This window comes from Schistocerca cancellata, chromosome 3 (assembly GCF_023864275.1).
Source record: "Schistocerca cancellata isolate TAMUIC-IGC-003103 chromosome 3, iqSchCanc2.1, whole genome shotgun sequence".
Lineage (NCBI taxonomy): Eukaryota > Metazoa > Arthropoda > Insecta > Orthoptera > Acrididae > Schistocerca > Schistocerca cancellata.
The window spans coordinates 580,588,452-580,612,164 of record NC_064628.1 but is presented as its reverse complement, the minus strand read 5'-3'; the positions used below and the strand labels follow the sequence as shown (position 1 = coordinate 580,612,164).

The following is a 23,713-nucleotide window of genomic DNA, read 5'->3' as shown; positions in this document are numbered from 1 at the left end:
AGAGAATCAAAAGCAAGCACGATACGTTCCTGCATGTCCTCTGGAGTTCATCTACATCTACATTTATACTCCGCAAGCCACCCAACGGTGTTTGGCGGAGGGCACTTTACGTGCCACTGTCATTACCTCCCTTTCCTGTTCCAGTCGCGTATGGTTCGCGGGAAGAACGACTGTCTGAAAGCCTCTGTGCGCGCTCTAATCTCTCTAATTTTACATTCGTGATCTCCTCGGGAGGTATAAGTAGGGGGAAGCAATATATTCGATACCTCATCCAGAAACGCACTCTCTCGAAACCTGGCGAGCAAGCTACACCGCGATGCAGAGCGCCTCTCTTGCAGAGTCTGCCACTTGAGTTTGTTAAACATCTCCGTAACGCTATCACGGTTACCAAATAACCCTGTGACGAAACGCGCCGCTCTTCTTTGGATCTTCTCTATCTCCTCCGTCAACCCGATCTGGTACTGATCCCACACTGATGAGCAATACTCAAGTATAGGTCGAACGAGTGTTTTGTAAGCCACCTCCTTTGTTAATGGACTACATTTTCTAAGGACTCTCCCAATGAATCTCAACCTGGTACCCGCCTTACCAACAATTAATTTTATATGATCATTCCACTTCAAATCGTTCCGCACGCATACTCCCAGATATTTTACAGAAGTAACTGCTACCAGTGTTTGTTCCGCTATCATATAATCATACAATAAAGGATCCTTCTTTCTATGTATTCGCAATACATTACATTTGTCTATGTTAAGGGTCAGTTGCCACTCCCTGCACCAAGTGCCTATCCGCTGCAGATCTTCCTGCATTTCGCTACAATTTTCTAATGCTGCAACTTCTCTGTATACTACAGCATCATCCGTGAAAAGCCGCATGGAACTTCCGACACTATCTACTAGGTCATTTATATATATTGTGAAAAGCAATGGTCCCATAACACTCCCCTGTGGCACGCCAGAGGTTACTTTAACGTCTGTAGACGTCTCTCCGTTGATAACAACATGCTGTGTTCTGTTTGCTAAAAACTCTTCAATCCAGCCACACAGCTGGTCTGATATTCCGTAGGCTCTTACATTGTTTATCAGGCGACAGTGCGGAACTGTATCGAACGCCTTCCGGAAGTCAAGAAAAATAGCATCTACCTGGGAGCCTGTATCTAATATTTTCTGGGTCTCATGAACAAATAAAGCGAGTTGGGTCTCACACGATCGCTGCTTCCGGAATCCATGTTGATTCCTACATAGTAGATTCTGAGTTTCCAAAAACGACATGATACTCGAGCAAAACACATGTTCTAAAATTCTACAACAGAGCGACGTCAGAGATATAGGTCTATAGTTTTGCGCATCTGCTCGACGACCCTTCTTGAAGACTGGGACTACCTGTGCTCTTTTCCAATCATTTGGAATCTTCTGTTCCTCTAGAGACTTGCGGTACACGGCTGTTAGAAGGGGGGCAAGTTCTTTCGCGTACTCTGTGTAGAATCGAATTAGTATCCCGTCAGGTCCAGTGGACTTCCCTCTGTTGAGTGATTCCAGTTGCTTTTCTATTCCTTGGACACTTATTTCGATGTCTGCCATTTTTTCGTTGGTGCGAGGATTTAGAGAAGGAACTGCAGTGCGGTCTTCCTCTGTGAAACAGCTTTGGAAAAAGGTGTTTAGTATTTCAGCTTTACGCTTGTCATCCTCTGTTTCAATGCCATCATCATCCCGGAGTGTCTGGACATGATGTTTCGAGCCACTTACTGATTTAACGTAAGACCAGAACTTCCTACGATTTTCTGTCAAGTCGGTACCTAGTATTTTACTTTCGAATTCACTGAACGCTTCACGCATAGCCCTCCTTACGCTAACTTTGACATCGTTTAGCTTCTGTTTGTCTGAGAGGTTTTGGCTGCGTTTAAACTTGGAGTGAAGCTCTCTTTGCTTTCGCAGTAGTTTCCTAACTTTGTTGTTGTACCACGGTGGGTTTTTCCCGTCCCTCACAGTTTTACTCGGCACGTACCTGTCTAAAACGCATTTTACGATTGCCTTGAACTTTTTCCATAAACACTCAACATTGTCAGTGTCGAAACAGAAATTTTCGGTTTGATCTGTTAGGTAGTCTGAAATCTGCCTTCTATTACTCTTGCAAAACAGATAAACCTTCCTCCCTTTTTTTATATTCCTATTAACTTCCATATTCAGGGATGCTGCAACGGCCTTATGATCACTGATTCCCTGTTCTGCACTTACAGAGTCGAAAAGTTCGGGTCTGTTTGTTATCAGTAGGTCCAAGATGTTATCTCCACGAGTCGGTTCTCTGTTTAATTGCTCGAGGTAATTTTCGGATAGTGCACTCAGTATAATGTCACTCGATGCTCTGCCCCTACCACCCGTCCTAAACATCTGAGTGTCCCAATCTGGTAAATTGAAATCTCCACCTAAGACCATAAAATGCTGAGAAAATTTATGTGAAATGTATTCCAAATTTTCTCTCAGTTGTTCTGCCACTAATGCTGCTGAGTCGGGGGGTCGGTAAAAGGAGCCAATTATTAACCTAGCTCGGTTGTTGAGTGTAACCTCCACCCATAATAATTGTTGGAATATCGCGATAGACAACGCCTTTAATCCAACTCCAAAGAAAAAAGTCCAGAGTATTTAAATCAGGAGACCTAGCAGGCCAAGTAACTGTTCCTCCTCGACCAATCCATCTGGCAGGGTACCTTCGGTTCAGAACACGACATGCACGCAAGGCATTATCTACTGGACATCCATCGTTTTGATACCGCATAAGCATTCTGGTTCTTAGCGGCACTTCATCCAGAAGAGGAGGAAGAATTCGTCTCAGGAACATGGCATACGCTTTGCCGTTTAGGCTACCATTGATGAAATAAGGGCCAATAATTGTAGTCCCAAGCATCCCACATCAGACGTTAACTCTCCATTGACGCTCATGTTCCACCTGTCTAAGCGATCGTGGGTTGTCGCTGGACCAATAATGCATGTTCCTTGTATTTACCTGTCCTTTGTTTAAGAAGGAGCATTCATCGGTAAATAGAACATTGGAGAAGAAGTTCGAGTTGGCGAGGATTTGCTGCTGTGCCCACTGACAGAACTGTACACGATTCTGGAAATCATTCCCATGCAATGCTTGATGTAGGTGTACATGGTAAGGATGAACCGGTGACATGTAAGAATACGATGTACACTGGTTTTAGAAATGCCAATCTTTTGTTCAAGCTGTCGTGAGTTCACATGTGGGTTCATAGCAACGGAAGCGAGAACAGTAACTTCGGCAGCTTCGTCTGTGCAGGTGCTGCGACGATTGCGTTGTTGTGGGTTGAAACTTACCGTTTCCTGAAGCGTCGCAAGAGGACGTGAAAACATCTGTCATGAAGGTGGGTTCTTGACAGTATATCGCTCTCTGTACAATTGCGCTGCGTGCGTAGCATTTCGCCTACCTTCAACAACAACAACAACAACAATAAAAGAAACGTTATGTCAATGCAGTTTATAGGAAGGACAGTCTTTACTGTATGCCTACTCTACACAACAGCATTTAAAAGGACTAAACTACTGTACAAAATGTACCCGTACATAAGAAAACAATATTGGAATTACTGTTCTGCTGACTTACATTCCCCATAGATGAGTAGCATTTCTACCTTCTCTTCGTTGGTGTACATTCTACTCACACAGCTCTTCAACTGTCGATGGTTGACGGAATAACGGATGTGCATTCTACTTATGTTTACATTTGTCCTCTGTCAACGTCAGCACGTGGATGTGTTCCATTACCCCGAGTACCTGCACTAAGCGCTGGGAGCGTCATCGTCAGTGTTGTGTTATGTACGAGGGTTGACTGAAAAGTAATGCCTCCACCTTCGTAACTCTTCAACAGTTGGCAGCATTAGTATGGTGCAGGTACTGGCTTGTTCCGCAGCCTCTTCTCTACAGCTCCAGTTGGTGGGAAGCCTTAGCATTGAACGGTTGTGTTGTTACAGTGTAAAGTATGGAACGCTGCGCAGACGATCGGTCAATGCGATTTAAGCAACGTGTATTCGTTGAATTCTTAATAGCAGAAGATGTCACCAAAGGGAGATTCATCAGAGAATGAAAGCAGTTTATGGTGACTGTGTTGATGTGAGTTCCTGGCAAATTTCAAGTCTGTGCGCTTTCATGTTAGGAGTCAGAGATAACATTTCACAACTGTTCGCAGCACTTTTTCGAACGTTGCATCATGGAATGTTCCGTTGTCATGAAACAGCTCGTACACTACTTGAATATCGCACAATGCGTGTAGCATTCTCATCCCTGGCAACAGAAACTTATCCAACGATTTCGGCGCAGTTGGCCGTCAGCTACTCCCTGGAGCAATTCCAAATTGCCAGTTAATTTCAGCTTCCGAATCATCTTCTTTAATCTCGTTGCGGAAAGAGGATCTATTCTTATTCCTTTACTGCGTCGGTACTCACTGTTTTGATAAAACAGGTTTACGAGTCAAGCCCTGCTAATCTTGTCCAAATCCATTTTTACTGCCTGCAACTGTAATACACAATGGTGCTTGTGTTTTATCGTCGGCATATCAGTGCCGGCGTCTAACGGTGAGTCATGATACTAACATTAGTACTAACAACGCAAATAGTGCAGCATCATTCCTGTAAAGTTGGGTACCCACACCTCGGACGGCCGCAGTACCGTCCAAGGTGCGCCAGGTCGACTCGTTCTTCAGTGCTGCTTTGGAATCCAGCGTCCTTAACGCATGGATCCCAGAGTAGCGTTGAGGAACTTTTAAACCTGGCGCATTTTGGACGGTACTGCAGCCTCAGTATCCAGGAAGGCCAAGGAATACTTCACAGGGTGCTCAACCGCTCGGCTGGATGCTGCCATCCCGGTTAGACGAGATACTCTGTAGATGGAGAGAAGACAACTGAGGTTGGTGACCACTCAATGAAATGGTTTTTCAAGAATCTATATTGCGTTGGTGCGAGTGATAAAGTGTGAATTCTAACACATTGCAGTGAAACGTGTAAAGTGGAAACGCTACTGACTATTAAGAATCGCGGTTATCGCTGAAACACTTATACCGTTTTTTTTTCACGCTAATTTAACCTATTAAAATCGCTCAAAATAACCATTTTCTGTTTCTTATTCCTATTATTTTCTTTAGTAAACGTCGAAACCGAACAAGGATTGAAAAGTTTTGGGTGTCTCAGTTTAAAGATTGATAGAATCAAGCTGTTAAATTAAACACCCAAATAAAAGAAAACATAGTCCGTCTACCCTTTCACTGCTATTCTCGAAAAGTGATGAACAGCTACCAGTACTTTCCTATTGATGCTAACTTTTTGAAACTCTGCTTGAAAATCATGTTGTAATCGAGGATCATTCCAGTATTTAGCCATTACGAATTGTTAGTGCTAAAGAATGAAAACTATGGTTGAAGGACTCTGTGTTTAGTATTAATTTGCCTGTTTTCAAGGGCTACGGGCAGGTAAAGGCATATTACATAGACACAGGTATCAGATCAACTACTCGCTATTTTTATTATATACTACGTATGAATTATTGTTAAGTTTTTAATTTATGACTGTTATCATAATTCCCTTCTTCTTTCTTTATTTCGCAGAAATGGCAGACAAATCTTTAATCTTTTAAAGCAAATGAAATGTTGTACTTCGTTGTTACGCCGCTTCGTAAAAATATTTCCAGGCTATGGTTGATGCCATTATGCAATACAACGGACGGCCGGCGAGAACAGCGAGAAAGTACCGTGTAGACCAGGTGGGGGCAAATGGTGCACAATGCACGTACACGCGTACCTTAAACCACGATGCACAGTAAGAGGGACTTTATTGTCTCAGCAGCGTTGTAGCAATTCTTATGCCATCTGTTTGTTGCTCGTACCTCTCGGAATTGTTATTAAAATGGCACTGATCACTTTTCCCATTTTCTGTAATAACGCAATATTTAAAACCAACGCAAATTTTTCGAATAAAATTACTTCTTATTTAAAGGAAGATTTAATTAAAAACGAAAAATAATAGCACTGTTACTATGCCTAATGTACATTTCGGTTTTTTACTCGGTTATTAATAAAAAATAAAAAAAGTCTGTTATAACCGAGACCAAACAAATACCGAATAATACCGGCTATTCAGGACTAAAATACCGCTATCGGCTTTAACCGATCTGTTTTTCCCATCCAAACTGCGCTGCGCGAAAGCCCAAGGAATCCAGCAGACAATGCTGTTGACCGGGGCATTATGAGAGCAGATACCCTAAGAAATGAAAATAAACAAAACAGAATCTGCAGTACTAAAGTAGTATTAATAGATGGATAAATGTTTAAGATTTTTTATTGTTGTTTTGTTGTAGTAGAGAATAATTGTAGTAGCAGCACAGATACTTCATTAACGCTAAAAATCTCACACTGGCGTAAGACTGTAAGTGAACTGTGTCACCGTCACGGAGATCTCGGATCGTTGTAAACGACTAGTTTCTCAGCGTCAGTCCCCCGAGATGCTTAGTCTTACATTAAGTCCTGGCAGAGCTAGGCAGTGGCGGGCGTTGCCTCGAAGGCGCACTGCTGCGAGGGGCCACTTGTTGCGTTACCTGGCGTTGGTGACGCCCATGTCGCTGTTGATGTGCAGCAGGCAGTTGTCGTACCAGAGCGCCAGCAGCAGGTTGTAGCCGTGCGAGAACACGTACAGCGACACGATCACCGTCAGGAACATCGTCATCCAGGAGCCCTGCAACAGCGACCACTCCTCACCGTCGTGTCCCAGCTGATCGTGTCGAGACCCCAGTTCAGCAAAGGGTATGAGAACCATGTTGATAACGACGGAGGGCGCAAGTGACGTAAAGTGAGGTAATATTGTGGTTTCGGAGAGGAAGTCTAGTTAACTTATCTTAAACAATGGAAAATCCAGGATGGAATATAACAATATTATGAAAAGCGTACTCACCATACAGCGGAGATGCAGAGTCGCAGATAGGCACAACACAAAGAGACTGTCACAAAATGAACTCTCGAAAATAGAGAACACACACACTCACACACACACACACACACACACACACACACACACGCTCGCGCGCGCTAGCAGCTACCAGAGACTGTGGTCATGTGTGTGTGACTTGCATTTGCATGAGTATGTGTGTGTGCCTTTTGTCTATTTTTGACAAAGGCCTTGTTGGCCGAAAGCTCATTTTGTGACAGTCTTTTTGTTGTGCCAATCTGTGACTCAGCATCTCCGCTATATCGTGAGCATCGTTTTCATAATTTTGTATCTTATCTTAAGTTGTACGTACTGACCTAGAAGTAAAACAGAAAAACGACGAAGGAATCCATCTAGGACAAGGAAGAGGAAGATCTGAGGTCAAATGTCTCGCTTTTGCTGACGATATTGCAGTAATTTCTAAAGAATGATAAAACGGAATACGTTGAACATAAACACAACAGAGAAAACTATGTGCAAATATAACATCAAAATAGTTGATAAGTTTAAGTATTTGGGAGAGTGGGTACAATCTAATGGATTACATAACGCCATAAGTAAAGAATGATCGAAGAACCTGGAATTAGCATAATAACTCACGCAGTACTGATATTAAAAGATCAGTACCACTCCAGGCAAACTTTAAACACTACGCAACACTAATTAAACCGGAAGCACTTTATGGATCTGAATCCCTAACGCTGAATAAAAGAGGTGAGCAAGAGGAACTAGAAAAGAAGGAAACGAAAATGCTAGTAAAGATTTTAGACCAAACGACAAAGATAACAACTGGACGAAAAAAGAAATGAAGATCTGAACAGAAATGTAGCATAAATCATAAGCAGGAGAACGAAGAGGGGATTAAAGATTTACGATCACATTTACAGAATAAATGACAACAGCACAACAGAGAAAATTTTGGATTTCGTTTCCAAATATAAAAAAAAGCGGCAAACTGAGTTTCACACGAGTCATTCTTTCTGAAGCCATTCTAATTTGCGGACGTAAGCTTCTCCGTCTCAAGGAAATTTATTGTACTCGAAGTGAGAACATGTTCAAGAATTCTGCTGCAAACCAATATTAAGGATATTGGTATGTAATTTTCCGGATCAGTTCTTTGACACTTCTTATATAATACTTTTTTTCCAGTCGCTTGGGACTTCGCGCTGGGCGAGAGATTAGCAATAAATACAAGTAAAGTGAGGGACCAATGTCGTAGAGTATACTTTCTAAAATCGAATTTGGATTCCATCCAGACCTGGCGACGTATTTGCTATCAACTCTTTCAATAGTTTCTCTACGCCAGGGATGCTTATTGTTAAGTCTGTGCGTTAGTCAAACGACGGGATGATTGTACACTTCTACTGCGTGAACGCTTTCTTAAACGCGAAATTTAAAACTTTGCTATCTTTATTGTCACACCAGATTGATCAACGAACTACTGGATTTCCTTGGACTTGCTTAGCGATTTTACATAGGACCAGAATCCTTTGCTAAGGTACGGCGGTGGTAGTATGCATCGTGCATCGATCTTTTTACAGGCTCATGAATCTCAACTAACTTTCATCTGTCCTCATTTGCGCGATCTTTTTTCAACCGAGAGTGCAACTGGCTTTGCTTCCTCAGCATTTACTGGATTTTAATATTAAACTAGGTTGCTGTTCACCAGATTAGGTCCCTATGACTTTCACACAATTTCAGTTATCGTCGAAGTAATCCGTAGAATATATAACTAACTAACCAAACCATAACACCATCGGAAGAAAGTTGTTCCTGGCTAATGTTTTCAGTACAATCAAGAGATAGTAGCTGCTTTAGTCGGGTGTTTGGCAGTCTTCCCAAAATCTTATTTCAAGAGTCTGATCTGTTGGTAGAGGATAATGTAGAACAAACTGTAATGAAGGAAATGAGTACTAAATCGAAAAATAAGTAGACTTTTTTGTCTAGAAACACAGTTTTTCACTATCAGACTTAGAAATGTTCACACTGGGCTCGTAGAACTTCTCAGTCTGCTTAATAAGTTTGTAATACTTCCAGAGGGTATTTCTTTCTGTATCGTAAACGGCGGTTGGAAATGGATGTTCGGAAGAATTCGTTCCCAAGAAAGATGTCTCATTCACAAAACGTGTTTGCAGGTTGTAGACAGTGTGTGATCATGACCTCAGCGCTATACACTGAGGTAACAAAACGGATGAGTTACGTTCTAATGTTGTGTTGGACCACCTTTTTCCCGGCGTAGTGCAGCATTTCGACGTGGCATGGACACATCAAGTCGTTGGAAATCCCCTGCAGAAATATGGAGGCATGCTGTGTCTATAACTGTCCATAATTGCGAAGGTGTTGCGGTGGAAGATTTTGTGTATGAACTGAGCACTCGATTACGCCCCATAAATGTTCGATGGGATTATGTCAGGTGATCAGGGTACCGAAATCATTCTCTCGAATTGTCCAGAATGCTCTTCAAACCAGTCGCGAACAATTGTGGCCTGTGACAAGGTGCAATGTCATCCATAAAATATCCATTGTTGTTTGGGCACATGAAGTGCATGAACGGCTTCAAATCATCTCCAAGTAACCGAACATAACATTTCTGGTGAATGATCCGTTTAGTTGGACCAGAGGTCCCAGTTCGTTCCATGTACACGCAGCCCACACCATTATGGAACCACCAACAGCTGGCACAGTGGCTTGATGACAACTTGGGCCCACGGCTTCGTGGGCTCTGTGTCACACTCGAGTTCTACCATCGACTCTTACCAACTGAAATTGGGACTCATCTGATCAGGACACGGTTTTCCACTTGGCTGGGTACAAATCGATATGGTCCCTAGCCCAAGAGACACGCTACAGGCGATGTCGTTTTGTTTGTAAAGGCATTCGCCGCACTGTCCTAATGGATACGTTCGTCATACGTTTCACGCAGATTTTTGCGGTTATTTCATGCAGTATTGCTTGTCTGTTGCACTGAGAACTGTAGGCAAACACCGCTGCTCTCAGTCGTTAAGTGAAGGCCGTCGGCCACTGCGTTGTTCGTGGTGAGAGGTAACGCCTGAACTTTGGTGTTATCGGCACTCCCCTGATGCTGACAATCTCAGAATATTGTATTCTCTCACGATTTCCGAAATTTAATGTCCTTTACGCCTAGCTCCAACTACCACTCCTCGTTCACAGTCTGTTAATTCCCGTCGTGCGGTCATAATCACGTCGGACATCTTTTCACATGTATTACCTGAGTACAAACGACAGCCCCACTGGTGCACAGCCTTTTCACATCTTGCGTAACCGATACTACCGCCATTTGTGTGTATGCATATTGCTATCCCGTAACTTCAGTGTACATTTCCTACCTAGCACAAGCATTTCAGGTCCTGTGTAGTCTCCTCAAGGTACAGCATCCCGTCAGTCCAAACGTTTCGAATCTGGATTAACAAAAAATGGAGAAACGTTAAGATGGAGGTTTTAATGATACAGGTGTTCTACATCGTCTCCCCTGACTCGAGTACAGCGCAGAATGTCCATAAAATCATGTCAAACTGTCATAAAAGTCCTTCTTTGTGACTCGTGCGTAACATTGGCTTCAATGTCAGTTATATCATCAAAGTGTTGATACCTCATACGAATTTCTGCATTCTGTCCTTCTACGGTAGATACGTATTCATACCACGAGGTTTCCAGAAAAGAAATTTCCGCGTTTTGTGTTAAAATCAAGTCGCGGTAGGTGTCCACGCGTCTTTGTTTTTGTTCGGGAGTCAACGTGTACGAAACAGACTTCGCACACGCTTTTCTCTTCGTCAAAACCTTCTGGCGAATGTCTTGACTACTTGATTTAGAGATGTTGCTCCATTGCGATTTTTGATACAAGAACGTTACACACCACGGTTTCACGGCCACTACTTAACACTGCCTGGTCACAACTGACTGTTCCCAATGGACAACTGTTGTTTAAAGTTGTTAACTCAAGCCCGTGTTCCCGGGTTCGATTCCCGGTGGGGTCAAGGATTTTCTCTGCCTCGTGATGACTGGGTGTTGTGTGCTTAGTTAGGTTTAAGTAGTTCTAAGTTCTAGGGGACTGATGACCATAGACGTTAAGTCCCATAGTGCTCAGAGCCATTTGAACCATTTTTTTGTTAACTCAAGCTGGTACTTTAGTTACTGCGGTGACGTCGCTTGTACACCAGTAATAAAATCAGTCTCTGAATTTTTTGGACCGATGGTGTACTCTTCGGCAATCTTACAGAGGAACGATTATAGAGGTGTTGGATTGAGTATTGGGAGGTAGGGAGTGTTCCACGTTACTGCCAATTATTGTCAAGAAATACTACCGAAAGTGGAGATAAATCAGATGTCATTTCACCATAGTCAACCCAGGCTCAGTTGGGAACAGTCCTGATGATGATACTGGTCAGAGGAGTTGGCGAATACATTGAGAGGCCAATGGACAGTGTGGTGCGGTGCAACGGTATGGTATCGCCCTACTAGAAGAGCACATCTCTGTCACGTAGTAGAAGTCGTAATATAAAGGCCTAGATACTCTAGGATTAGCGTTTTTGACAGATAATCAAATCGTCCTCAATCCCTGATTCGAACCCCGCTACAGCTTGAGATTCGAAAAAAAATCATCAGTAACGGCGGTTAATACTTCCGGTATCTGAAGTTACCATCGTTCTGCCACAGGCGTTTTCAAAGAGGGTGGAGGAGCGGACATAGGTTCAGGGCACTCTCTTGCCCTTGTAATGGAAAACTGCCCCCAAAAGCCGAGAGAGCCAACAATGATCAATGGCATAAGGATACAGGAGGCAATGGAAACCACTGCATTAAAGACACATAATGTGTCCATAGGACATGTGGTCTGTAACAGAAGAAACGTCATGATGATCTTTCCATTGGGAAAAAGATTCTGGGCTAGTTCCCCATTCTGATCTCCGGGAGGGGACTGCCAAGTGGGAGGTTACCTGGGGGAGAAGATGGAATAAGCAACGAAAGGGTAACGTTTTACAAGCCGGGACCTGAAATTTCAGAAGTCTGATAGCGATACGGAAAATATTCTGTTCAAGAATCACAAGAGGAGGAGGATACTTGGAAAAGGGCAGGAGATACGGCAGACTTCCAGACAGATTACTTCATGGTCAGGCAGAGATTCCGAAATCAGGTATTGGATTGTAAACCGTTCCCATGAGCAGATATAGAGTCATATCACAATTTAGTAATGATGAAGAGTAGATTGAAGTTTAAGAGACTAGTGAGAAAGAATCATTGCGCGAAGAGATGACAATAGTAGTACTAAGGAATAAAGAGGTATGCTTGAAATTCTCTGAGGCTATAGATCGTGTGTGTATTGTGCGTGTGTGTTAGTATTGAACCGGGGACCTAGAAACGACGGAGAGGCTTCGTCCCGCCGTAGTCCTCAGTGGTTCACAACCCCACAACAGGCTACAGCAGTCCACCCGCCCCACCGCTGCCCCACACCGAACCAAGGATTATTGTGCGGTTCGGCCCCGAGTTGACACCCCGGGAACGTCTCATACCAGACGAGTGTAACCCCAAATGTTTGCGTGGTAGAGTAATTATGGTGTACGCGTACGTGGAGACTGTTTGTGCAGCAATCGCCGACATAGTGTAACTGAGGCGGAATAAGGGGAACCAGCCCGCATTCGTCAAGGCACATGAAAAACCGCCTTAAAAACCATCCACAGGCTGGCCGGCACACCGGACCTCGACAGTAATCCGCCGGGCGGATTCGTGCCGGGCACCGGCACGCCTTCCCGCTAGGGAAGCAGCGCGTTAGACTACTAGGCTAGCCGGGCGGGCTGAGGCTATAGGTACTGCGATAATGAATAGCTCAGTAGGCGATTCAATTGAGGAGGAACGCACATCTCCTAAAAGAGAAGTTACAGGAGTTGGAAAGAAAAACATGGGTACAAGGAAGGTAATGGTGACGAAGCAATTGATAACACAAGAAATACTTCAGTTGATCGACGAAAGAAGAAAGTACAAAAATGTACAGGGAAATTCAGGAATACGGACATACAAGTCACTTAGGAACGAAATAAATATGAAGATGTTCGGAATTCTTAGAAAAATAAGGATAAACTATAGGGAAATACTGGTAGCATACAATGTGTACAAGAAGCAAGAGGGAACAATGAGAATGGAAGACTAAGAACGAAGAGCTCGGATTAAAAAGGGTGTAAGATAGGGATGTAATCTTTCGTGCCCACTATTCCACCTATACATCTAAGAAGCAATGACGGAGATAAAAGAAAATTTCAAGAATGGAATTAAAATTCAGGGAGAAAGGATATCAATGATAAGACTCGCTGATGACATTACAATCCTGAGTGAATGATATGCTGAATAGAATGAACTTTTTAATGAGTACAGAGTATGTATTGAGAGTAAATCGAGGAAGAAGAAAGTAATGAGAAGTAGAAGAAATGAGAACAGCGAGAAGTTAACATCAGAAATGGGGATCACAAAGCACACGATGTTAAGGAATTCTACTACCTAGGCAGCAAAGTAATCCACGACCGACGGGGCATGGAGGACATAACAAGCCGACTAGCACTGGTAGAAGAGGCATTCCTGGCCAAGAGAAGACTGCTAGTATCGAAGATAGGCCTCAATTTGAGGAAGAAATTTCTGAAAATGTGCGTTTTGAGGACAACATTGTATGGTAGTGAAGCATGTACGTACTACGGGAAACCCGAACCAGAAGACAATCGAAGCATCTGAGATGTGGTGCTACAGTAGAACGTTGAAAATAAGGAAGGAGGAGGTTCTCCGCAGAATCAGCGAGGGAAGGAAGGGGCAGGATGACAGGTCATCTATTAAGACATTAAGGATTAACTCTTATGGTAATAGAGGGTGTTTTAGAGGGTAGAAACTGTGAAGGTACACTGAGATTGCAATATATCCAAAACAAATAATTGAGGACGTAGGTTGCAGTCGCTACTGCGGAATGAAAAGTTTGGCAAAGAAGAGGGTCGTTTTCTTTTTCAGCTTTCCAAACGTTCAGCGTCCATCCCCTTATCCTGTTTCAACAATGTCTGTGCAAACGTAGATGAAGGAAAGGATAAAGAAAAACTCAGCCAAAGACGCACAATCTGCGTCAAAGTAGTTTCTCTTCCTTTATAGAGTTTTGAGTGCGGATGTTCCGACAGGTTAGCCAACAGCTTACTTACTCCTATTTACAGCTGGGGGAAGTGACCGCAATGTGAAAATGAGTGAAATTCGAGCTCATAGGAAAGCTTTCCGGCTGTCATTCTGGCTGCTCATCATTTGAGAATGGAACAGGAAAGGGGAGAAACGACAGGTAGTATCCACAGCATGAACTACAACATACTCTAAAGTGGCCAGCAGGATACGGATGTAGGTGCGCAACTAGAGCGGAGACACGTGTGTGAGTTACGGAGGCGCGCCCTCACCTGGTCGTCGCGGAACATCTTGAGGCGGAGCAGAGTGCCGCACAGGTAGCCGTGGATGAGCAGCTTGCCTACTATCATGCCGCACAGGATGGCCAGCAGCCACATCAGCACCTGCAACACAGACACCAGACACGCTTCACATCATCTTGCTCGCTTGCACGCTCACCTGAACAGAATTTTCATTAAGTAGATGTGAAATCCATACGTCTTATATATATATATATATATATATATATATATATATATATATATATATATATATATATATATATATATATATATATATATATATATATGTGTGTGTGTGTGTGTGTGTGTGTGTGTGTGTGTACAACTGGACCGATTTCAACCGACCTTGGTACACATGTTCCTCCTCACCGTCAGGTAACAATCCCTTTGGCGGTAAGAACCACCTACCTATAACAATTCAGGCGATATGACGTCATAAACGATGAGATGCGTGAAAAACTGCCACATCATGCATGACGTTTAAATTTATTACTTCTGTGCTGCTAAATCTATTCGCAATAAATTTCTCAGAAAGGATCCACGTATGCCCCCAAATACACCTACAAACTTATGTCATGGCAGCACACATAGTTGAGCAGATATGACGTTAAAACCTAGAGATGCGTGAAAAACTGCTTTGTCATGCATGACATTTAAATTTAATACTTCCTTGCTACTAATTGTATTCGCAACATATTTCTCAGAAAATATTCACATACACCGCTGAATGTACCTACACAGTTATATCACTACATGATACATAAATCAGGCATTATGACGTTATGAACACTGGGATGCGTAAAAAAATGCCGAATCACGCACTAACTTTCAATACATTTATTCTTTATTAATAGGACACTCTTACAGTCGAGTCCACTTAAGGAAATCTCTGATGCCAGCAGCACGTTTGACAGCTTTGAACTGAGAAGTGCAAACGGGTGTAGGCGACAATAATAGCTGTCTACAAAGCTATGAAGAGGCTTTGCATAGAGATGTTTACAAAATCACGTTCTATGCATGCGAAGCAGCTGTGCCAAGCTCGCTAGACATGTAACTATAAATATTGTTTGAAATCAAGTTCTGTGTTAAACATACAGAAAACCTGTATTTTGCATACTACAGTTCTGAATTAGAACACGGTACTTGCATGTACATTTGTACATTATGCATATTTCTTGTACAACTTTTTCATTGTTTTGAAGATGTTTCCGCAAATACTGTACAAGGAAATGAAATTTTCTCGATATTACACTTCAAATACAATTAATTTTTTGCTTTTCTTTCTAATAGAAAATTGACAAATTGAATATCCGGACAATACCGGGTTTGTCACCTAGCGGACAAATAAAAGAAGCAAAGAGCTTGCGTTACACTGTGTGAATCAAAAAGTGTGAACGTTGGAAACAATTAAGAGTAGGAAAAGAAATACGCTAGGACACTGATTGAGAATTGCGTGTATGATGTAGTAGAAGAAACAGCGACAGGGAAGAGGACCAGGGGAAGAGGAAGACAAAAGCTAACTGACGACATGATCATAAATGCATCACATTCAGCTATGGAAAGGGTGAAAAGAACATCGGATAGACTGGACAAATATGGGGTCGACTGGAGAAACATCGAGTCAACTGCATTAATAACAGTGTTCCTAAGGTCGCCAGACATGATACTAGACTTCTAGTAAAGGTAAAAGTGATATCTGTGACACATATGCAAGATCAGGTTATTGGCCTGACTGAAGGGAGAGGTCCACTGCGACACTAGGAGGGAATGGGTTACGAACCCTGCACCCTAGATACTTTAACTGTCAGGAAAGATCCCAGGAACTCTTTTGGTAGCAGGCTGAGTGGACTTTGGGCCATCCTGTGGGGAACTTCTCAAACAATTAAGTTCAGCTATTTTTGGTCTTTGTATAATTGCTAATCTTGGAAACAAGAGCGTTAACCCCATTACATATTTTCCGCATCTCCACTCGGTAATGTCTTAAGGCATACTTTCTGGGGCAACTAACCACTTAAAAAGGAAAGTATTGATTGCACAAAAGCAAGCAGTAAAAATAATATGTAGTGTTCAACCACGGACATCTTGCGGGTGCCCTTTTCAAGGACTAGGAGTTTGAACTGCGCTGTCAGAATACATATATTCGCTAATGAAATTCACTGTAAATAATACATCACACTTTGAGAAGAACAAATATGTCCATACCTACAACATTAAAGGGGAAATGACCTTCATTACCCCTTATTAAAGCTGTCAGTGGCTCAGAAAGGACTTCAGTACGCAGCAACAGAAGTCTTTGATCAGCTGCCCAATATCATAAAATGTCTGAGAGGTAGTAAAGCAACTTTAAAATCTTAACTTAAAATCATTTCTCCTGCATGACTTCTCCTATTCCACCAAAGAATTTCTACTTAAAACTGGCAGCTAGAAAAAAAGCCTTTCGTGTTCTGTAAACTTAATTATTCCACATAATTCGATAAAAGAATCGTTCAAATAATGTATGGGACATGTAACTAACAACCTAACGAAAAATCCTCATCTCTATATGAAATTGAACTCTAGACCACCAAGACCAGAGTCTAAATATCAGACTTCTAGTGGTCGAAAGCAGCAATAACTTTAGACTTTGGGCGCCTGTTGGTAGCATGGAATGAGAGGTACAGAGGAATTATTACTTTGAGAGTTCAGGCTATTCATGGAGTCGTATAACATATGGACTGTCTTGTTGATTTGAGAACGGAATTAAGCTGCCTGAAGAGCAACAGCATCTAGTATTTATCCCTGCTTGCTTATTAACACATGTTTCAGCGATCATTCTGTTGATGACCTACACTGCAAATTCAGAAAATGCTTGGTGTTTGTTTTTGGCTGAATTTCCCATAGCATTACTATGGGGTTGGATCTTTCACCAGCAGAACTTGTAACTAGTGTTCGAGTTCAAATAAAAGGAACGGAAACACCGATCCCAATTCGTGGCTAATATCATCGCTAGACTTATTCCCATGTCGTCTCTTCTCCGCTTATGTACTCCCGCTACCATATCATGTATCCGCAACGCCCCAAGGCGGCGTTCAGTTTCGTGGTGAGCAGTGGTCACTATGTTTTGGCTCATCAGTACAAATCTCCAGAATTAAGGCCACAGAATAAATGAATATTAAGTGAAATGCAGTAGAAAGATCTTTCAAGTTTACGTGATGAAACTGAAAATCTCCAAACAGTTTGCAGAAAGGAGTACGTTATTGTGTATTAAAATGACAAAGCCCACGAAACCCAAGTGTACACAACATACCATGTTAGTTTAGACATTGGACAAATCACAGGAGCAGTAGACAAGAATGTGAAGAACACCATCGTTGCCCCTGACTGAAATAGCTCTCTAATTCTCACGTTGCCGAACACTCTTCACTTGTGAACATGTAACGAAATACGAAGATGTTACCATCGAGACTCAAACGCTGAACTTGCAGGACTGTGCGACGAAAGTATGATTTTAAGTAAAGCATGGATTCTGGTAAATAACTGCGTTAGATCTGTCAGATATTCTACTATTCCAATACAGAGGATGCTTTGCAAACAAAATTGCAATGCAACATAATTGTCGGCATTGATGTGAGAAACGCTCAGTCCGAATGGTTCACAGGTTGGTTTTAAGTCAAACACCGTGCAGCAAAGTTCTATGTTCCACACATCTACGAAAAACAGATGAGGTGGCTATGAAATATTGAGGAGAGAACGACACCATACATTTGACAGCCATTTCGGAAATCTGGAGATCGTTACAGAAATGTTCTCTTAATACACATATTTTGACTGATACCACCACGGAAAGCAATTCGTAACTATTATGATACACACTCATGTTCAAGTAATTCTCTGCATAGTTAGAAAAAAACTGACTATTGCTGATACAAATAAATGGCTAAATTCTCTGCTTAATACCATCTCAGTGTCTTCGAAATACCAAGCTGTTGATGGATCTACATTTTTGTCCATTAAAACTGCAACACTTGGAAGAATATAAGTCATAACACCCCTTGTATCTCCTCAACCGTAATAGATACGAAGATGCCGTTTGGGTAGTGTATTGCAGGGACAGGGTCTACTTGAATACATCACATTTCATGTTTGTGCTATTTTTTATTACAGAGATATGAGGCCATCTTTGTTGTTTTAAATGGAACCCTATGTTAAATTTCAGTGTAACACGATGGGCTTAAAAAGATTGTTTCAAATATGTGTATATCATAATATTTAGGCGAATAGTTTCTGAGACACTGATATGTTGCCATATCGTATTCGTCCTTCGAAGCGGCGTCGTCCAATGTGACCTTTCCTGTTGACCACTGAGGAACTTAACAGGGAAGGCGTTGTTTTCCTACTTCTCGATAACGCCGCAAGGTGACGCACGAGGTAGCTGGAGAGAAGGGTATAAATATGCTGCTAGGGTAATGAGACATCGCATTTCCGTCATAGTTACTTGGAGCAGACATGTACACCAACGAAGAAAAGTTAGATATGGTTCTAGTGTATGGTGAAAGCAGAAGAAATGCGGTTAGAACAATAAAGTGATACAGAGAGCTGTATCCTGATCGTGAGCGTCCTACGCGCCAGCTTCTTGCAAGTATTTGCAAGAAACTACTTGAATCGGGATCATGGAACGCCATACAGAGGACAAGGCAGAAAACTGCAACTGGCGAGGTACATGAAGAGGTCGTTCCAGCGTTGGCGCATAAGGACCCTACTGTTTCCTCGCGACGTATCGCCTCGGAATGTGGTATAAGTCAGAGAAGTGTTCTACGCATATTGCACCGACATAGATTTCACCCGTTTCACCTCTCATTAAATCAAGCAATCTCCGGTGTGGATTTCGAACATCGTCAGGAATTTTGCCGGTTTTCTATGCAGCGCCTACAAGATGATCCAACGTTTTTTGAACGGATGCTTTTTACTGATGAAGCGGCTTTCACCAACCACGGTAATGTGAATTTGCCTAATATGCATTACTGGTCAATAGAGAACCCTCATTGGCTTCGACAGATACAGCATCAGCAACCATGGAGTGTTAACGTGTGGTGCAGCATCCTCGGAAATGTCACTGTGGGGCCGTACGTCATTCCGGGTATACTAAATGGCAATAACTATGCACAGTTCCTGCGAAACGTTCTGCCCTTATTGCTGGCAGAGGTACCACTAACTACGCGTCACTGCATGTGATTCCAACATGACGGTTGTCCTGCTCACGCTTCCCGTGTGGCTACAGAGCTGTTAATGAAAAGTTCCCAGATTGTTGGATAGGACTACGTGCTGAAGTGAAGTGGCCAGCCCGGTCTCCTGATTTGACCCCTCTTGATTTTTTTTCTGTGGGTAGCAATCAAACATAAAGTGTACGCTCAAATACCAACTAGGCCAGACGATATGAAGCAATGTATCATCGAAGCGTGCGCTGATATCTCACGTGACACCCTCGCAGCCATTCACAAATCTTTCGCGCGGCGACTACAAATGTGCATTGCAGAAGAGGGAAAGCATTTTCAGCACATGCTTCAGTAAACTTTTGTATCATGTACAGTATGTATTTTGCACCTTTGTGTGTATTTGCTACGTATTGTGATCAATAGTAAATATTTTCAGATAAAAAATAAATACGTACGAAATAATTGTGACCAATAAGGGTCTTCTCATTTACATTTGTATTTCTCTTGCTTAAAATGTATTATCATCTCGTAGTGTTTTAATACTGTATGTTGTCTACTGTTTTGGTATCACAGTTGTGAAATAACTGAATAATATTTGTGCGACATCATCAATTAATTTTTGCGCATAATATCACATATGTATTACTATAGTCGGGTAAATGGGCATGTTTGTGTAAGGACGGACTCGAGACGTTTACCATGTACTCTACATAACAGGAAAGGGGACAACGCCACTTCGAAGGACGAACGCGATACGAGACCATATCTGTGTCTTAAAAACTATTCTCCTAAATATTATGACATACACATATTTGAAACCGTCTTTTTAAGCCCATCATGTTACGCTAAAATTTAACATAGGGTCCATTTAAAAAAACCAAATATGGCCTCATATCTCTGTAATAAAAAATAGCACAAACATGAAATGTGTATTCAAGTAGCCCCAGTTCCTGTAATTCACTGTCCAAACGGCATCTTTGTATCTATTACGGTTGGGGAGATACAAGGGGTGTTATGACTTAGCTACCTCACCCTGTATAGCGATGGTATTTTACTCGTTGTGTGCACACATTATGGTTGGAATAATATTGACGTGTCGGTAGTAGAGATGGCTAATAAAGAAAGTCAGACATCTACAGAAAGATAATACATTAATAATTTCAGTTATACTGTACACACTTAATAACTAAGTTAGAGCCGGCTGGAGTGGCCGAGCGGTTGTAGGCGCTACAGTCTTGAACCGCGACCGCTACGGTCGCAGGTTCGAATCCTGCCTCGGGCATGGATGTGTGTGATGTCCTTAGGTTAGTTAAGTTTAAGTAGTTCTAAGTTCTAGGGGACTGATGACCTCAGAAGTTAAGTCTCATAGTGCTCAGAGCCATTTGAACCAACTAAGTTAGACATAACTTTGTATTGTTGTAGGTTCTCCTGCCTTGTTGTATTATATGCAATGAGAGTAACGTTCTTGATTTATCTAGAAGTCATGAATGCTGATCCGCTTATGCAGGGTGATCTCGTAATGATGTTACAAACTTTGAGCCGTCATGGTCGGTAAATGTGTCAGTTTGAGGCAATTGATCCTGGTCCAGAAACTAGCGAGTCGAATGTTATAAGAGAAAATCATTCTGATACCCCTGACAGCGGACTTCTTCTACTGGAAGCTCTGTTTTTCATGTTTTCGGAAGATATCCAAAAGACATGAGCTCTGAAGTACATACCTTGAGAGTTATGAGCACTTATTCATCTTCGGTACTGTGAAACACCTCTGTTCTGTTGAACAAGTGCTCATAGCTCATAAGGTACGCATTTAAGAGCTCATATTTACAAGACAGCTTCTCTTGTTTTGGTCCATACTGCCTCCTCCCAAAATATGGAAAGCAAAGAGGTTGTGGAAGAAGAGGTCTACTGTCAAACTTATCAGAACTATTTTCGCTTATAACTTTCAACTCAGTTTCCACATCATGGTCCCTTACCTCAAACTGATGCATTTACCTTTGTCCATCATTCATGGAGGTTTGTAACATCATCAAGGAATCAGCCTATATAAGCAACTGACTATTAGGAATGTTCAGTATCGTCGCGCTGCGTCAATGTATTGTCCTCTCTGCAGTCTTTAGTACTAATAGTGAAAGGTGTCTAGACGCACTGAATCTGGGGGCGAAGCTGTGAGAGCTGCTGCTCAAAAGGACACGCTGGCCAAACATAGTCGCGGGCTGTGTGATCATATCAGCTTAGTGTTGGAGTCAGGAACGATAACACTCTAATTTTACGCTGTTCTAAACACCTACGTCACGTATCCTCCGACAGCCATTGAGCGTCCAATAGTGTTACGAACGCAGTGAATATCATAGTCATTGCGAACATTGAACATGATCATAGCGAGTCATTTGGTGAATTTTTATTCGATTTTGCGAGTAGCCATCGCTGATGGCGCTGATAAGCGACAAATTCTACACAAGCAATCGAGAAACATAATTTGTAGGATACACGCTTTCTTCAAGGGCAAAGCACGTGCGCGCGGATCACAACCGTCGCTTGGGACTTACAATAATCCAATCCCCGACCGCACCTCGACCTGCGCGAACCGCCATCTTTCGTGGATCGGCCTACAGCGTCTTCTGGAGCGTTTATGCTTGGCGCCACTCCTGATGATGATGATGATGATGTTTGGTTTGTGGGGCGCTCAACTGCGTGGTTATCAGCGCCCGTACAATTTCCCAACCTTTGCTCAGTCCAATTTCGCCACTTTCCTGGATGATGATGAAATGATGAGGACAACACAAACACCCAGTCATCTCGAGGCAGGTGAAAATCCCTGACCCCGCCGGGAATCGAACCCGGGACCCCGTGCTCGGGAAGCGAGAACGGGCGCCACTCCTCAAACAACAGCGAGCGCCGGATGAGCGAGCTCACCCGGCGGCATACTGGAGGGAGATTTAAAGAGTGCCGTCTCTCGCACGGCAGTACGCGGCGTGCGGCGTGGTGCGGTCGACGAAGATGCCGTCGATACCGCAGACACATGATCCAATTTGTAGGTGATTTGGGAGTCTACAACGTGTGAATTTAGCACACTGAGTAGTAACTTCTGGCAGCAGCAACGCCTCTAGCCCTGGCCAAACTGAGCTTGGATGACTGACGTTATCCTACGCTGCTTCAAATCTTCGCCAGAGTACATCAGTCGTAGTGGCCAATGAGTGGTGACGTGCCAGTCTCTCAGCGACCCGTGACTAGAGGTTTTCAGTGGGCCGTAGATCTGGAGAACGCGTTGGCCAGGGCAAAAGTCGAACACCATCTGAACTCTCGTAGGTCTGGAGGAGAGCTCGAAGATAGCCCACCCCTGAACACCTCAGAAATATAACGGCTGCTGTTCAAGTTTGCCTGGTATGAAAAACAGAGGTGATCGTGTCTTTCATCATATTGCACCTCGTGCCATCACTCCAGGTGCAGAGCCTGTATGACCGTGATTAATGCAATCGCGCAATGTTCGTTCCCCTCTTAGCCTCCACGGAGGGGTTCGTAGATTGTGATGCTGTATGCAGAAACGACACTCCTCTGAAAAGACCTGGTGTCACTCCGTTGCCCAGGCTCGTTGTCGGGAGCATCACCTTCGTCGCATCTCTGTCTGTTGCCGCGTCAGCGGAAGCTGCAACATTGGCCGCCGTGTTGACAATTTGTGGTTCTCCACACGTCGTCACACTATCCGGACGGGTATTTGTCTTACTACAAACAAGCCCACTTACTGGCTCATTGTGTATTTCGTGGCTATACGATCCTGCACGGCCGAGCGAACAAAATATCTGTCCTCTAGTGGGATAATCACATGGGCCACTGAGATCCCGCACAGCGTTCAACACGTCCCTGCTGGATTCCTTGTTTGCATTGATTTCATATTTGCGTAAGAATCATGGGATCCTGACCAACGCGAGCAGCAATGTCGCAGAATAAAAGACCAGTGTCTCTGTAGGTGACGATTCTTCCACTGTCGTATTCCAACACGTGTTAGTAGATGTTTCTTCTTCTTGAGTTTAGTACAATTCTAAGTTACTTGTGTAACCAGTCAATTATAACTGGGACATTTCCTGACTGGCTAAAATATGCAGATG

At 42.9% G+C, this 23,713-nt stretch overlaps 1 protein-coding gene across 1 annotated transcript in view; it reads right to left on the bottom strand.

The window, feature by feature from the left end:
- LOC126176824 (transmembrane protein 117-like) overlaps positions 1 to 23,713 on the bottom strand; it is a 300,039-nt gene that overhangs the window by 142,668 nt on the left and 133,658 nt on the right. Inside the window, exons 5-6 of the mRNA XM_049924008.1 lie at positions 14,410 to 14,520; positions 6,600 to 6,736 (exon numbers count right to left, since the gene is read on the bottom strand). Coding sequence (XP_049779965.1) covers positions 6,600 to 6,736; positions 14,410 to 14,520 — 248 coding nt within the window. The remainder of the gene's footprint in view (positions 1 to 6,599; positions 6,737 to 14,409; positions 14,521 to 23,713) is intronic.